This window comes from Ovis aries, chromosome 24, assembly GCF_016772045.2.
Source record: "Ovis aries strain OAR_USU_Benz2616 breed Rambouillet chromosome 24, ARS-UI_Ramb_v3.0, whole genome shotgun sequence".
NCBI lineage: Eukaryota > Metazoa > Chordata > Mammalia > Artiodactyla > Bovidae > Ovis > Ovis aries.
In genome coordinates, this window is record NC_056077.1 from 2,922,098 (window position 1) to 2,938,485 (window position 16,388).

The 16,388-nt window shown below is 60.0% G+C and overlaps 3 protein-coding genes across 4 annotated transcripts; 2 read left to right on the plus strand and 1 right to left on the minus strand.

The window, feature by feature from the left end:
- The first annotated feature begins 7,798 nt into the window (after positions 1 to 7,798).
- On the plus strand, positions 7,799 to 9,372 carry CLDN9 (claudin 9). Its single transcript, XM_012104006.5, has one exon. The coding sequence runs from the start codon at positions 8,226 to 8,228 to the stop codon at positions 8,877 to 8,879; it is 654 nt and encodes a 217-aa protein (XP_011959396.1). The 5' UTR covers positions 7,799 to 8,225; the 3' UTR covers positions 8,880 to 9,372.
- A 187-nt stretch (positions 9,373 to 9,559) lies between these two features.
- Positions 9,560 to 12,887, minus strand: CLDN6 (claudin 6). Of its 2 annotated transcripts, none has more exons than XM_042240688.2 (2): positions 12,847 to 12,887; positions 9,560 to 10,823 (listed from the first exon to the last, which is right to left on the minus strand). In XM_042240688.2, the coding sequence occupies exon 2, from the start codon at positions 10,800 to 10,802 to the stop codon at positions 10,137 to 10,139; it is 666 nt and encodes a 221-aa protein (XP_042096622.1). In that variant the 5' UTR covers positions 10,803 to 10,823; positions 12,847 to 12,887; the 3' UTR covers positions 9,560 to 10,136. The 2 variants fall into 2 exon arrangements, with proteins under 2 accessions (XP_042096622.1, XP_004020772.2); XM_004020723.5 differs by having other exon boundaries at positions 9,560 to 10,828.
- A 1,194-nt stretch (positions 12,888 to 14,081) lies between these two features.
- TNFRSF12A (TNF receptor superfamily member 12A) lies at positions 14,082 to 16,162 on the plus strand. Its single transcript, XM_027961470.3, has 4 exons — positions 14,082 to 14,235; positions 14,982 to 15,086; positions 15,323 to 15,457; positions 15,543 to 16,162. Exons 1-4 carry the CDS (start codon positions 14,142 to 14,144, stop codon positions 15,596 to 15,598), a joined length of 390 nt encoding a protein of 129 aa, XP_027817271.2. The 5' UTR covers positions 14,082 to 14,141; the 3' UTR covers positions 15,599 to 16,162.
- The last annotated feature ends 226 nt before the right edge of the window (positions 16,163 to 16,388 follow it).

Consider the following 16,388-nt stretch of genomic DNA (forward strand, 5'->3'; position numbering starts at 1 on the left):
GCAGCAGCAGGCAAATGGGGCTTAAAGCAAAAGCAATCTGCTGCTGACAGGCAGGGTTACACCCCTGGAGGGAAGATCCTGCCAGGGAGAAGAGAATGAGAACTCACTCCAATATTCTTGCCTGGAGAATCCATGGGGTGGCAAAGAGTCGGACACGACTGAGTGACTAGCACACACATGTACACGCACAGACCACTGGATGGAAATTTGCATGGATCTTGACTCACAAAGAGCATCTCTTAAGGACAAACCCCGCATCCATAAGCTGCTCTGTAGCTAAGGGCTGTCAGAGCGGGAGGCGATGCAGGGCTGTCAGGCTAAGCTGGAGGCGCGGACGCTCAGGCCAGTTGGGGGCGCCCACTGAACACGCAGTGTCTGTTCTCAGGGATAGTGGGGATGGAGCCTGTGGCACCTCGGGGCACTGTGATTGGCTGGGGCTGAGGGAGGGGCAGGAAGAAGGACGTGACAGAGAGCGCTACTGTCTCTGATTGGCTCTCAGTGATAGCTCCTGACTGCCGGCGGGAGAAATGTGTAGGTCGCCGGCGCACTGGCCTTTGATTGGCTGGAGTGCGGCAGCGCACGACTCCGATTGGCTGGGCCTCTCAGAGAGACGCTTGGCCACCTGCTGGAGGGACAAGGCCTCCGCGAGCTGCGCGCGAGGGGCCCTGGAGCCGCGGCTGTGGGCAAGCTGGCTGCCCCGCTTCCCCGCTCCCGCTCGCATCCGCGGCTGGCCCGCGCCCGCGTCCACTCGCGGCTGGGCCGGTCCCGCGTGTCGCTGTCCCTGACCCCGCCGCCCGCGCCGTCCCTGCCGCACCCGCCGTTGCCGGGACTCCCGCCGGGTTTGAGCCCCGCGCCGCCGCCGCCGCCCTCGGTGCTCGCCCTGGCCGAGCTGCCGCCGCTGCCTGCGCTCCCGCTGAGGCCCGCGCCGCCGGCTCCCTGGGGCCCAGGCGCCCACGTGGCGCTGCCGGAGCTGCCGCCTGAGGCTTGCGTGCCCGCGCCACCCGCCGCCGCGCTCGCCCTGCAGGACCTGCCGCGGCTCCCCGCGCCCGCGCCCCTGCCGGCGCACCTGCCACTGCCGCCGCTGCCAGAGGCCGCGGCCGCCGCCTCTCCCGGTCCTGTGGGCGCGCGCGGCCGCCCGCCCCTCATCGCCGAGCCGCCCCCGCAGCCGCTGCCGCCGCTGCCTGCACTGCCCTCGCCCTTCAACCTGCTGGCGCCCCCCATGCCTCGAGACTCCTGGCCACTGCCCGCCTTACCCCCGCCGCTGCCGCCGCCGCCCCCGCCGTCCTACTTCTTCCTGTCGCCTCCCTGCTGAAGACCCGGACCTCCCCGCCCAGGAGGGAGTGCGGGCGGGTGAGTAGGCAGCCCTGCTTGGACCCAGGGACTGTGCCCCTCGCCGCCTTCCCCTCGGGCAGGTTCAGAAGGCGTGGGTCGGAGCACGGCCTAGGGAGCAGGGAGAGCGTGTCCGGAGCAGCTTAGGTTGGAGAAGGAAAGATCAGGCCTGAAAATAAACTCATGTGAAGATTGGAGCCATTTCTTCCATTTTTTCCTACTGCCTTACAAGAAGCCTCTGGCCTGGTCATTTGAGAATGGAACTAATTCCCTGTACTGATAAACTGGCTGGTGATCTGGGCGGGTGGGGCTGAGGAGCCCACAGCACACAGCTAGAGAAAATGAAAACAAAGAACTTGAAATACTTTTACTAGTGTATGCAAAATGTCTCATTTTCTCTTGTATAATAAAAGGTTTGAATACTATCACTAAAGTCCTCTGCTCAAGTTTGTAAGGCTTCTTGGAAACTCAGACATGCCTTCCAAGTCTTAAGAAGTCAAACTTTCAGCTGAAATAGATCCTAGGGTCCCTTGGGCCTGGGAGCACCAGGAAACCAGTGGTGCTGATGGACAATCGATACTGGGCCTTGGAACAGGAGTGTCACATGCAAGGGCTGTGAAGTCACACCAACAGGATAGGAAAGCTCCCAGGGTGAGTCATGAGAGGAAGCCCCTGTCCTCTCCCCATCCTTACCACCCCCTTCCGCCCCCCTTCTCCCCAGCGTGTACAGCACAGAATAAAGTTCCCTTTGTTACTCAGGTGGCTTGGGCTCAGGTAACCAGGCAGACGCCCTATCTCAGTGGGCTCTTCTACAGCAGATCAGTAGTGGTATCAGAAAGCCAACTTGACCTCAGGGGATCTCTGAGAGCCTGGGACCCAGGAGCAAGAAAGGAAGTGGATGAGTTTCCCCAGACTGCTGTAGCAAACCACCACAAACTGGGTGACTTAAAATAGGAGTTTATTCTCTCCTGGTTCTGGAAGCCAGAAGTCCAAAATCAGGATGTCCCCAGGCCACACGTCCTGCCAAGGGTCTAGGATAGGATTCTTCCTTGCCGCTTCTGGCAGTTCCAGGTGTTCCTTGGTTTGTGACTCCATTGCTCCAATCTCTGCCTCCATCTTCACGTGACCTTCTCCCTTGTATCTATATCTCATATCTCCCCCCATCTTTTTTCTCTTATAACACTTGCCATTGAATACAGGGCCCACCCTAAGTCCAGAATGTTTAAGGATTAAGTAATTAAGGATCTTGAGACATTCCTGAGCTTGGGTTGTTGTTCAGTTGACAAGTTGTGTCTGACTCTTTGGGACCCTGGGGATTGCAGCATGCTGGGCTTCCGTGTCCTTCATCATCTCCCAGACTTTGCTCAAACTCATTGAGTTGGTGATGCCATCCAACCATCTCATCCTCTGTTGTCCCCTTCTCCTCCTGCCCTCAATCTCTCCCAGGGCTTGGGGACCACCCTCATCTGTACAGGCAGCGTCCTCCCGCTGTGGGGCTGACCACCTGCCATGGTTTCGCTAAACCATGTTTTAGGCTCTGTCCTTTGCTAAACCTGAGCCTTGGGTGCCCTTGGAGTCCCTGAGCAGGACCCAAAGGACCTAGTGTCTTGATAAAGCTCTCAGTGAGTGAAAGTCGCTCAGTCGTGTCCGACTCGTTGCGAGTTGAATTTGTGAACTCTTTGCGAGGGAATTCTCCAGGCCAGAATACTGGAGTGGGTAGCCTTTCCCTTCTCCATGGAATCTTCCCCACCCAGGTCTCCCACATTGCAGGCGGATTCTTCACCAGCTGAGTCACAAGGGAAGCCTCGGTGACGAACGAGAAAAATAGACTGACTTTCCCCTGAGCTGAATGGCGGCCCAGTCCCCATGGCTGCCAGCTCGCTGCTTCCTCTACCCTCTTTGTGTCCTATGGCCCTCCTGCCCTCTGAGCCAAGACTCAGACAGCAAACAAGGACAAGACAACGTGGGCTCCTAAAGAAGACAACATTCTCAGAGCTTCAGATGGATAACTGCTGCTGGTGGAAAGCTGACAAGTATGACTGATAATGAAGTTAATTGTTAACCAGTCAATGGAGTCGGCACAGGTTTACAAGTGAAACTATCATTATGCTCACACATACACACACACACACACAGTCAATACCTCCAATAAATCCTAAGATATGCAGGGCACAGGGGGCCTGGGCCAGTGGCCCTAGAGTTCGGCAGGGCAGGCTTCTCCCTCTGGTTTATAGCCAGGTGACACCAAGATTAGGCAGTTGTGAATTTGCCCAGCGAGACGTGGGTGGGGTTGACACCAGGTCTAATCCAGAGTCCACTGATCTGTGAGTGGCAAGCCAACACAGCCTCTTCTGCAACAGGGACACATGCTTCCATATTAAGTCACTCAGTCGTGTCCACCTCTTTGCAACCCCACGAACTGGGCCCCGCCAGGCTCCTCTCTCCATGAGATTCATCAGGCAAGAATACTGGAGTGGGTTATCATTTCCTCCTCCAGGGGATATTCCCAGCCTAGAGATGGAACCTGAGTGTTTTATGTCTCCTGAATTGTCAGGCAGTTCTTTACCACTGGCGCCACCTGGGAAGCCCCACTGTAGGAACGTGGACATGGTGAAAGTGAACCCAGGTGGAGGGTGGCTTTCCCACATAGTCAGATGCAGGGGGATGGGTTTAGGGAGGCTTGGCCTGGCTGTGGACAGATGGCACTGCCTTCAGGGAAAGGTGCACCAGGAGGCCCAGCTCACCATCGGGAAGTTCAGTGATGCTGGGCATGGAGCCGGTGGCTTTGAAGTCGGTCTGGGGTCTCACCAGGCCTGTCCTCTTTCTCACATGTTCTCTTGGCCAAGTTCCTTCACTCTCTGAGCTTCCTTCCCTGCCTATAAAATGGGGGTGTGAGCTCAGGAGAATGATTACTGGGATGTCAGTTTCCTCTGCTCCTCTTGGTTCAGCAGCCGGGGGCTTTCTGCCTGTATATCGGGGCCTCAGGAAATGGGTGACGCAGCCTTTGGGGTTGTTGTGCAGCCTCCATAGCCACCTCCTGACCCCTGGTGGCTCTAGTCAGTTCCCCCTCTTTTGTCCTGTTCCCCTGTAAAGGGATTGAGATGGACTATAGGGTTGGCGCTGACCCCTCCCCCCTCGCCTCCATCTGAGCCCCGGTCTCTTGGGCCCACCTGAGCCTCCAGCCCCTCTGCCCTCCCGGAGAGAACAAAGGTTCGATTTGGTTCTTTCACTCCTCGGTTTCCTCCCCCCACCTCCCCGCCCCCCACCCCCTGTGCAGCAGGGAAGGTTCCCCTCCCATCTCTTTTCCAGGAGGTGGCAATTCCTGGGGACTTGGTAAATTGTCATTGAGATGGTAACTTCACAGTGGGGGTGCTGGTCTCTCCCCAACAATGGCCTTCCAAGTCGAGTCCCTGCCCCTCCGTAGACCCCAACTTTAACCCTTCAGTTCCCAGATCCTACTGAATCAAGGCTGACCAGAAAACCCTAGAGAGGGCCCAGGCGCCTCCTGGCTGCAGCTAAGGAGGGCTGAGGGCTGAGGGTGGGTGGCACATTCCAGCCCTGGTGCCCTAGGGCTCTGTCCTCCCCCCTACCCCCCACCCTGGGACCCTGGGCCTCTCCTTGTTCTCTGACGAATGAATGCCCCCGCGTTGACTCCCTCTCTGAGCTGTGGGAGTAGGTGCCTTATCAGAAGGGAGAGGAGCAGAGATGTGCGGCAGGTGTGGCTGGGATTGGTCTCTGGGGGCAAAAGTGAGAAGGGGCATCTTCATCTCCTGAGCGCCCACCTCCCACGAGGCTGCGTGAGGGGCAGTGTAGAGGGTAGATGATGGGATCTAGGAAACCTAGGGGCCGCTTACCTGGGCACAAGCTTACCTGGTGTGTGCAATGCCACCACTGGGCCCTGTCGCCTAGGTGGGGTGGGGCAGGGTACAGCCGCCAGTGGACTTGGTGGGCCTTGAAAGCAAGGCCTCCTTGGTGCTTTTTCCCCGGTGACTTGGACAGAAAAGAATCTGTCTGCAATGCAGGAGACCCAGGTTCGATCCCTGGGTAGGGATGATCCCCTGGAGGACGAAATGGCAACCCACTCCAGTATTCTTGCCTGGAGAATCCCACGGACAGAGGAGCCTGGAGGGCTACAGTCCATGGGGTCACACAGAGCAGGACACGACTGAACGACTAACAGCAAAGCCAGGCCTGACTGCAGGCTGACTCACTGTCCCCCGTCCCCCCAACCATGACGCAGGACTCTGCTCAAACTAGTAATTACCAGGCAAATCAAGATGAGCTGGTGGCCTTATACTCTGGGCCAGAGGCAGACTGTCTCCAGGCCTGGAGAGAGAAAAGGCCCTGGGCTGGGGTTGTCCAGGATGGGAGGCCTTTTGTACGCGGGGTCGGTGGGCCCTCCTGGCCCTCCTGAGAACACGGCTGGCTGCCGCCTGACACCTACCCAAACCTGTGTGACTGGATTCCTGGCAGCCCCGGAGGGAGCCCACTGAAGGCTTGCCTCTATTTGCCATTCTTCTTTCTCCACATCCCCCCTTCCCCCATGAAATGTGAGTCCTCAGGGGCCTGGACAAGCTGGACAACCCACCCTTGCTTTCCCCCTGCTTATCCCAGCCAGCAGGGAGCTCTGGTCATTTCCCAGCCTTTGCATCAGCACCCTCCTCCCCGTTCTCAGGCCAGGACCACCAGGCTGGCCGACACTCTGCTCCTCTCTGGTCAGGGTCTCTACCCCTCTCTGGGGAGGCTCCCCGGCCACTGGAGTCCACCTGTCAGACCCTCTGATCGGCGCTGGCCTCAGTCTCTCCGCCTGCAATGAGGGAGGCCTGCGTTCGATCCTTGGGTTGGGAAGATCCCCTGGAGAAGGGAACGGCTACCCACTCCAGTATTCTGGCCTGGCGAATTCCATGGACTGTATAGTCCACGGGGCCTCAAAGAGTTGGACAGGACTGAGTGACTGTCACTCACTCAGTCTCTTCATTTAAGGGGGAGGGGGTCTCCTTTTCTGGGGGCACCCATCCCTTTGCAGATCTGATCAAGATATAAACTTCTTTTCCAAAAAATTGCTAAAAGCCATTCCCAGAGCATTGCAGCCACTTGAAGTTAGAATTCTTTATAAATGCAGCCCCACCGGGGGAATGAGGAGGACAAGGAGGACGAGGAGGACCAGGGGACGACCCCTCCCCCAGGGTTGCTGAGCAGAGCCTCAACTAGGTGTGCTTGGGGGGGGGGGTGCCTTCCCATCCCTGCCCCCACAGGCCAAATGAGCTCCAGCTTCCTCCGGGGGATTAGGGGGAGGGGAGAGGCTCTCCCCACAGAGTCCTCCCCATCACCCTGGAGATAGGAATTTTCATCACCCCCCAACTCCCTTTTCAAACAATAAAGCTCAGTGCTTAGCACCCAGGGAGGGGCTTGAAGGAGCTCATGCCTCCCCCCAAAATGAGGGGCTGCTGTTTGTGGGTCCTGTGAAGTTTCTCAAAGGGGTCTTTGACCCAAGGAGGCTTGACCTTCTATGAAGTTGCTCCTGGCTGGGGAGGTGGGTGGGTTGGAGGGGGAGCGGGAAGGACTTGAGCCTTGGTCTGCGTGAGCCCCAGGCTGAGCTGTTCCCACAAGGGGAGTCCTGGGGTCTGATGGGGTCTTCAGGAAGGGATGTGCATCCTGAGTTCTGCGAGGCAGGGCTCAGGGACTCTCAAGTTACCTGGGTCTCACCCCCCTTGCCCTCCCCTGCGGTGTCTCCCAAACAGAGCCAGGCGCTGGGCCGTCCCCCCACCAGGGCTCACCCTCTGCTACTCTCCCCCTTCCCCCACCTTCACAAGAGGCTCTTTATCCCCCCCCCCCCGCCCCGCCCCAAGACACCCTCAGCCACTCAGCTCAGCCCCCAGTGGCAGCAACAGGGGTGGGGAAGGCACACCTGAGCTGAAGTCAATGTGGGGGGGGGATGGTTTTCTAGGCCATTGCCTGGGTGATGCCACCTGAGCTGGGCGCCAGGCACCTGTCGCCAGGGGAACAATACGGGCGGGGCCCCTCCCTCGGGAGCCGCCAGAGCCACTAGGCTGAGACCGGGAGATGGATCAGATTCCAGAGAGTGCTGGGTGGGTGGGCTGGGGAGACAGGGGTATGCGATACCGGGGAAGCTGGTGTGTCTGCATCATGAAACAGAAACAAAATGGGGAGGGGGAGAGCAAAGACAGCGGGGGCGGGGGGGGGGGGGGGCAGGGTTTCCGGGAGGCTCAGCATGGTGCCCAAGGGGTCCTCCCACTTTCAGCCTGAGCCAGGGCCAGTCCCGTCTCCTCCTCATTCCTCTGTCCCTGCGTCCCCACAGGCGTGGAGGTTCTTTCCTCCCAGGTTCGTTTCTGGTCACCAATCCCCCCGCGACTCTGAGCCCCTCCACCCCCAGCCCCGCCTTCTCCCATCACTCTGGCTCCACCCCGGCCTCGGCCTTAAAACCCCCTGCCTGCAGCCAGGCGTCCCCAGGTGGCACCGCCGGGCGAGCTGCTCAGCCCCAGAACCTGCTCCAACCCCCGGCAAGGGACACGGCTCGGCTTGGCTCTCCTCTGCCGGCAGGTGGGTCGGGAGGGTCTGTGCAAGCTGGTCAGACGGCGGCGGCGGGACCGGCTGCAGGGCACCTGAGGGGCGACGGGACCTGCCTGGGAACGGCAGCCACTCAGCTGAGCGAAACTGTGGGGTGGATTTGTTGCTGGGGGTTCAGAGACACATCTGTGAAGGGCACAGAGCAAGGAGGCGCCCGCAAAGAGGCTCTCGGATGTGGTGAGAGCTGTCTGGGTCAGAGGACGGTGACGCCCCTCACCTGCGCTCCCACAGGGCTGGAGCATCGGACCCACTCCTCCGATCAACTGGGCCGCTTAGAGAGGGGAAGACCTGACTGAGGGAGGGGACAAATGGCTTCCACTGGCCTTGAACTCCTGGGTATGACCCTGGCTGTGCTGGGCTGGCTGGGGACCCTGGTGTCCTGCGCCCTGCCGCTGTGGAAGGTGACCGCCTTCATCGGCAACAGCATCGTGGTGGCCCAGGTGGTGTGGGAGGGGCTGTGGATGTCCTGCGTGGTGCAGAGCACGGGCCAGATGCAGTGCAAGGTGTACGACTCGCTGCTGGCGCTGCCGCAGGATCTGCAGGCCGCCCGGGCCCTCTGCGTCATCGCCCTCCTGCTGGCCCTGCTCGGAGTGCTGGTGGCCATCACGGGTGCCCAGTGCACCACCTGCGTGGAGGACGAAGGCGCCAAGGCCCGCATCGTGCTCACCGCAGGAGTCCTCCTCCTCCTTGCGGGCATCCTGGTGCTCATCCCAGTGTGCTGGACGGCCCACGCCATCATCCAGGACTTCTACAACCCCCTGGTGGCCGAGGCCCTCAAGCGGGAGCTGGGAGCCTCCCTCTACCTGGGCTGGGCCGCGTCTGCCCTGCTTCTGCTGGGAGGGGGGCTACTGTGTTGCACGTGCCCCCCGCCTCAGATCGAGCGGCCCCGGGGACCGAGGCTGGGCTACTCTATCCCCTCCCGCTCGGGGGCATCTGGGCTGGACAAGAGGGACTACGTGTGAGGCAAATGTCCCAGGAAGCCTGCTGCTGGAAACCTTGACCTTGTGCTGGCTGCCCCGCTCTCAACCTTGCCTTCTACTCCCACCCCTCAGCCAGGTGGAACCCGCTTTCCAGAGGCAGGAGCAGGCCTGGCTGCAGAGCTAGTCTCAGCACTCGGCCCGACTGAGCCTAGACCCTCCTCTGTGGAGGGTCCACCTCCAACCCCGCCGGTGCTCCTGCTTCTTTCTTCTTCTGTCCTAGATTCAGGACTCTTCCCGAGTCCTCCCTTGCTCCCAGAACCTGGGCTTCACCCAAAGAGCAGTAGCTCCTTATGCCTTCTCTGGCCTGAAGTTGGCCCTCTCTGCCTGGCCACTACCGGCATCCAGAGCAGCCGCTCTCCTCCAGGCCTAGAGACCCTGCCCATCACCTTCCCCCCTCACCCCACCTTCAAGTAGGGAATAAACTGAGCATTTGTAACTCAGAATAAACAGAGTATTTGTGGTTGGGCTGGGATGACCTGATGGCCTCCCGTGGGTTTTGTCAGGCAAGGCCTGCTCCAGGTCATGCCCAGGCGGTGACCTCACTCAGGTCACGCAAGTCACGGGGCAGGGGATGGAATGACAACACGGGGAGGTGTGCCACTCGTGCCCACCTCCTGCCAGTCTGGCATTCAGCAACCTCCCCCAGCAACACCAAAGGTAAGTAATCAAACAAACATGCTTTATTTAGTAAAAACTGGTGAGTGCGGGCAGGATATGGCAAGTGCACAGGGGCTGGAATAGGAAGGTCAGGGGTCGGCACAAGGGGGACATGACTCAGGATGCAGGAGCCAGAGGTCAGAAGACTTGGAGACTGGCGGGTCTTTGGTAACTTAGCACCTGCTCTTCTGGAGACTACATGAGGCTCGAGAGCCCCTGGGGGTTCCAGAGGCTTGACCAGCAAGGAAAGGCTTGTCCTAGGGAGGCCCCGCCCCCAGCACCAGCAGGGGATGGCATGGTACCCTTCACATGGGACCTCAGTTCCAGGTTGGTCTCTAAGAGAGGGTTGTCCAGGGTGGAGAACAATCCAGAAACTGAAGCATCACCTTTTTGGCTCCATCTTCCAAAGTGAGGAACACTAGTAGCAGACCCCAGGTAGGTAATAAAGTGGATTAACCACTGCCCCCCTCCCCCAATAAGAAGCCAAAACAACCCCAAAGCTGTCATGGATGACCATCTCCATGACTCCAGTGCAGTGGGTTAGACTCCACTGCCAAAGGGGCCCCCACTCCCCTACCCAAATTAGACGTAATTCTTAGTGGGGTATTCGGAGGGACCCCGAGAGGCGGTATGTGGGGCTGATACTGAGTATCGGGCCATATAATGGCTGGAGCTCCGGGAGCCCCCAGAGGGGCAGGTGCAGCACAGTAGCCCCCCACCCAGCAACAAAAGGCCGGAAGCTGCCCAGCCCAGGTAGAGGGAAGCTCCCAGCTCCCGCTTTTGGGCCTCGACCACCAGAGGGTTGTAGAAGTCCTGGATGATGGTGTGGGCGGTCCAGCACACAGGGATCAGAGTCAGGACTCCCGAGATGACAAAGATGATCCCGGAGGTGAGCACCAGGCGGGCCTTGGAGTCCTTGTCCTCCACGCAGGTGGTGCACTTGGCTCCGGCAAGGTAGACCAGCAGGCCAAGCAGGGCCACGAGGAGAGTGATGACGCAGAGGGCCCGGGCGGCCTGCAGGTCCTGCGGCAGCGCCAGCAGCGAGTCGTACACCTTGCACTGCATCTGGCCCGTGCTCTGCACCACGCAGGACATCCACAGCCCCTCCCACACCACCTGGGCCACCACGATGCTGTTGCCGATGAAGGCGGTCACCTTCCACAGGGGCAGGGTGCAGGACACCAGGGCATTCACCCAGCCAAACAGGGTCAGGACGATCCCCAGGATTTGCAGACCAGCGGAAGCCATGGTGAGGCTGGGGCTGAGATGCTGCACTGGGGGACAAAAGTGGAGTAAGGTTAAGACCAGCTGGCTCAGCCCCTCGTTCCCAAAGAACGCTAGGGCCCTTGCCACATGCCATAGCCACCACATAGGACACCAAGAGTATGAACCCTGTACATGGGCAAGGCACGCTCCGAGCCTTATTTTCTCAAAGGCAAATGAACATTTAATGCTTCAGCATTAACTTTTCTCCCTAAGAAATGGCAGCCCACTCCAGTATTCTTGCCTAGAGAATCCCATGCACAGAGGAGCCTGGCAGGCTATAGTCCATGGGGTCGCAAGAGTCGGACACGACTTAGTGACTAAACCACCAGTTATGTGACAGACACTGGCGTATAAGAGTGAAAAAGCAAGCAACCCAGTCCTGGTTGTTTTGAGTGTAAATGAAATAAAGCACCTATGCAAATGCTGGGGTTCCACGGTGGCTCAAACAGTAAAGAATCCACCTGCAATGCAGGAGATCTGGGTTTGATCCCTAGGTTGGGAAGATCCCCTGGAGAAGGAAATGGCAACCCATTCCAGGATTCTTGCCTGGAGAATTCCATGGACAGAGGAGCCTGGTGAGCTACAGTCAGCAGGGTCGCAAAGACATGACTGAACTACTAACACACACACACATGCAAAGGTTAGCCCATGGCCCTTTGGGTACCAAGGGATAAAAGGGGTGAAACAACAGAATGCAATTTTTCGATAGTTTCCACAGGGAAATGGGTGGTGGGTTGGCTCTAGCCATGAGTTCCAGGCTTAAAACTTAGTTTTAACACCAAGAACAGACCCAAGTTTCCTCTTAGCATCCAACGTAAGTGTCCAAATTCACCCCAACTTGGATCCATGCCCTCACACAGGCCCTTGCTAGTTTGATCTAAGATACAGTGTGGATGGACGGTGGCCAGACAGTCCTGGCCTTGCTCACCACTGCCTGGTTCAAACCAGCTCCACCCATTCAAAACCTGGATGGGGCAGGAGAGGTGGAGAAGAAACGCAACAGAACAGTAACACCAGCCCTTCCCACCCAAAGTACTTCCTTTCCCAAGGTGCCCAGCTGCCTCCTGGGGTCCTGCCCTCTGCCCTGCCCGGGGCCCACACAACAGATTCTCAAGGTTGGTGACATTTTCTTGTGTATTCTTACCCCAAATGCCATCCTCTCAGGGCCCAAATTCCCCTAAAAGAAGCTGCCACCTTTGGAGTCTGTCCAGTGAACCAGCTCCTCTGGGGCAACTCTGGCCCCCTCACATCCTGATTTGTCTCGACGTCGTTTGGGGGGGCGATCAGTTCCGTTCAGGGTCCCCCTATGATCCTCCATTGCACAAAGTTCCCGCACATGGCTGGGACCTAAACTCAGCACCAGCCCCAGGGGCTGGCCAGAGGGCAGACTCTCCATTCCTTTGCACCCCGCCCATAACCCGGGAGAAGTCACGACCTCAGGGGAGATCGGACGGGGCGGGCCCTATTGCGCCAATCCCAAGCCCTCCAGGCCTCTCCGGCAGGGTTAGGGTGGGGGCCGCGCTAGCCTAGGCGCCCGGCACCTCCTCCTTACGAGCGCGCCCCTGCCCTCGGCCCCTTCCCTTTCCACGCTCTGCGGCCTCGGCTCATCCGAGGGCGTCCCCTCCCCATCTCGATCCCTATTTCCCCTGAGTCTGGCCGGAAGGAGGGTATCCTCAGCCCCCCGCCGTGGAAGCCGCGCACCCTGGAGGGGCCTAAGGGCGGCGCTCGCCGCGGGGTCCGCTCGTACAGGTGAGGGGGAGAAGGGCCTGGCCCTAGAGAGCAGCGCAGGTGGGGGATGGGCTCCGGAGGGTTTCGGTGCCTTTGTCCTGGGCAGGGGGAGGGGCACTTAACCCTTCCGCCGAAGGACCCCTTCAGGGCCCCGGTTCGGGTGCAGGCGTGCCCCCCGCGGTCAAATCAGCTCAGGTTCGTTCCACGCACCGCAACCCAACTCTGCCACGACCCACGCGCCCCGCAATCCCAGGTGTCTACCCCTTCCCCCACGACAGGCGCACCTGCCCAGGCTCACCTGAGAAGGAGTCAACAAAGATTCTGAGTAGCCGGCAGTGTGGAGATGGGGGCGGAGGCGGGGGTCTTTAAAGAGGCAGTGACGTCACCGGACCACCGCCCTGGGGAGGGGCAGAGACCCTTGTCCGACTTGCGGCGAAGCTGCGAATCCCAACCTGGTCAGTAAGGGGCGCTCGAGCCTGCAGGCTCTGCTCGCACACCTCTGGCCCAGGCGCCTGGTAGCAGCCGGCTGCAGTTCTGCCCGCTGGGAAGGCGCGCGGTGTGGGGCCGAACAGAGCTCAAACAGAGCTCGGGTCTGGACTCCGGAACTCACCTAACCTTCCTGAGCCTCATTTCACTCCGAAAACGGGAGACAGCATTTTACCAGTCAATCCTAAAAGAAATCAGTTCTGAATATTCATTGGAAGGACTGATGCTAAAGCTCCAATATTTCGACCACCTGATGTAAAGTGAAGTGAAGTGAAAGTCGCGCCCGACTTTTTGCGAGTCCACGGGCTATACAGTCCATGGCCTACCCGCGTTGCGGCCGGATTCCTTACCAGCTGAGCCACAATGGAAGCCCAAGAATACTGGAGTGGGTAGCTATCACTTCACTTCTCCAGGGGACCTTCCCGACCCAGGAATCGAACCGGGGTCTCCTCCATTGCAGGCGGATTCTTTACCAACTGAACTATCAGGGAAGCCTTGATGTGAAGAGCGGACTCACTGGAAAAGACCCTGATGCTGGGAAAGATTGATGGCAGGAGGAGAAGGGGACGACAGAGGATGAGATGGTTGGATGGCATCACCGACTCGATGGACATGAGTTTGAGCAAGCTCAGGGAGATAGTGAAGGACAGGGAGGTCTGGCGTGCTGCAGTCCATGGGGTCGCAAACAGTCGGACACCGCTGAGCAACTGAACAACAAACACAACAAATGTCCTAAGGTAGAAATGAAACGACACAGTATTATTTTTGTTATATTATTATACCCTCGGGGCCCTTAAGAAAGCTGCAGTTATCTCTGAGATGGGTTGTCTCGTGTCAGACCCTCTCCCTCGCCCAACACACACCTCCCGGGCAAGGCCACATACATTTGGCATTCTGGCCGCCCCGGCGCAGAGGAGGCGTTTGTTGAGCGAATGCCTGAACTTAGCGGGCGGGTCTGGGCGGGACGGGGCGTCTAGGGGCGGATCGTGAGGGGCGGGCCAAGACGAGGGGTCCGCCCCGGAAGGCGGGGGCGGGGGCGGGGCCGCCACTGTATGCCCGGGTCCACCGGTGGCGAGCGCAGACGGCAGCGGCTGCCAGAGGAACACCATGGCTCACTGCCCGCTACGCCCGCTGCTGCGGCTCCTCGTGCTGGGGCTCGGGCTGGCGCTGCTGCGCGCCGCGGCCGGGGAGCGAGTGCCAGGTATGCCGGTCCCCGGCCGGGCGGGAGAGCGTGGGAGCGGGGGGAGTCCCCGGGCCGGGATCGGGGAGCCGGCACCAGGAGCCTAGAGGCGGGGCAGAACCAGGGGACCAGGCGGACACGGGGATCCGGGGTCAGACAGTCCCCAGACACGGCCTCCCCTGATCAGGAGAGGTCCCATTCCTCTCCCAGCTTCTTCCGTAGTCCGGGCCTCAGTTTCCCGCCTGTCCGACGTGGGGGGCGGGGTGTTTCGGTCCTGAGAGTCTGGACTAGGAAGTGGAGAGAGAAAGTTTGAGGGAGGGATGTCTCGTCTGGTAAGGCGGCACGCCCCCAACCTGATCAATACCGGGTCTGCGCACCCCGCCTTAACAAAAGAGTGGGGGGCTGTTGAGGGGCACGGAGGTCTGTGCCTCCTATACCATGTGGGGTGCCCCCTTCTATCCGGTGACTTCAGTGCCCAGCTATGCGGGGGGAGGGACCGGGGTCGGGCCCGGTGCCCGGGAATGAGTCACCCGCCTGCAGCGGGGTGGGGGGGCCGGTTATGGGGACCTGACTACCCCCCCGCAAGCGTCCCGCACTATGCCCCCCGCTCCCCCGCGCTGCCGTGTCCTGGTCGGGCCGTGCGGTCACCTGTGAGGAATGCGGAGGGCGCCGGTGACTCACGTAATTCGAGCCGGGCCGACCCTGACCTCAGCCCTCAAAATAGCCGCGCCCCGCCCCCAGCCTCTGACCCGCGGCCCCCTCCCCAGGCACCACCCCCTGCTCTCGCGGCACCTCCTGGAGCGCGGACCTAGACAAGTGCATGGACTGCGCCTCGTGCCGGGCGAGACCACACAGCGACTTCTGCCTGGGCTGTGAGTGGGGGCGGGGCCGGGGTGAGCGGACCCCAGGTTAGGGGAGAGGCTTGCGGGGTGGAGGGGGGAGCAGGGGACTTGAGATCTGGGAAGTTAATCGGGGTTGGGGGGAGGCTGGAGTGAGGAAGGGGCTCTCACCAGGGTAGGGACCTGGGGAAAGGAAGCCTGGAAGGTCCGATCTAGGGGGCGGGGCTGGCCTGAGAGGGGCGAGGTCTGACTTGAAGTCCGGCCCCCAGGCACTGCGGCCCCTCCAGCCCCCTTCAGGTTGCTGTGGCCCATCCTGGGGGGCGCCCTGGGCCTGGCCCTCGTGCTGGGGCTGCTTTCTGGCTTCCTGGTCTGGAGACGGTGCCGCAGGAGAGAGAAGTTTACCAGTAAGTGTGTCCTCGCCCGCCCAATGGCCCCCCATCATTCCTCAACATCTCCCCCACTCCTGACACCCCTCTTCTTATCTTGCAGCCCCCATCGAGGAGACCGGTGGGGAGAGCTGTCCTGGCGTGGCCCTGATCCAGTGACGGGGCGCGCCCCCTGCCAGCAGGAGGCTGTGCCCGCTCATCATTCATTCATTCTGGAGCCAGCTCCAGCCTCCCAGACACAGCCAGAGCCAGGCTGCTCCAACCACAGGGGTGTGGAGGGATGGGGGACAGTGAATCACCTCTCTACGGTCTGGGCCCAAGCTTCCGAAGGGCCTTCCAAGGTGTCTGACCGCCCTGTCTCTGGCTCCAGAATAGAAAAGGAGACCCTGGCTGGCTCATGCCAGACAGCTGACGCTAAGGAACCGCAGCATTTGCACAAGGGTCCCCACCCCCACCCCTACCATGGCCTGGGGGCCAGGCTGACCTGAGGGACCGACACAACACCAGGCCCCACCCACTCAGATGTACTGAAATTCCACTACTTGGGATCTCAGCCTGGGGGGGGTTAGGGACCTGTTCCTAACACTAGAGGGCTGGCCCTCTAATGGGGCTGGCCCTAAGACACTGCCCCCTCGAACCCCCTAACACAGGGGGAGATATTTATTTGGGGAGAAAATGTGGAGGGGGAGAGAATTTATTAATAAAAGAATCTTTAACTTTAAATGGTTTGGAGAATGCCATGATCCCAGCCTGACTTCCCAGAGCTGGAGGGGAGGAGTGAGTCACCGCGGGGGTGGGGGCGAGGCTCTGACTCACCCATTCTCAATGCCTGAGCCCAGCCTGCCAGGACCTGGCCGGCTGCGACCGTTTTCCAGGGAAGTGCTTGAGGAGAAATCCGGCATCCAGCACCCCTCCCTGCCCTCCCTTCCCCAAAGAGGCTGGGTTCCAG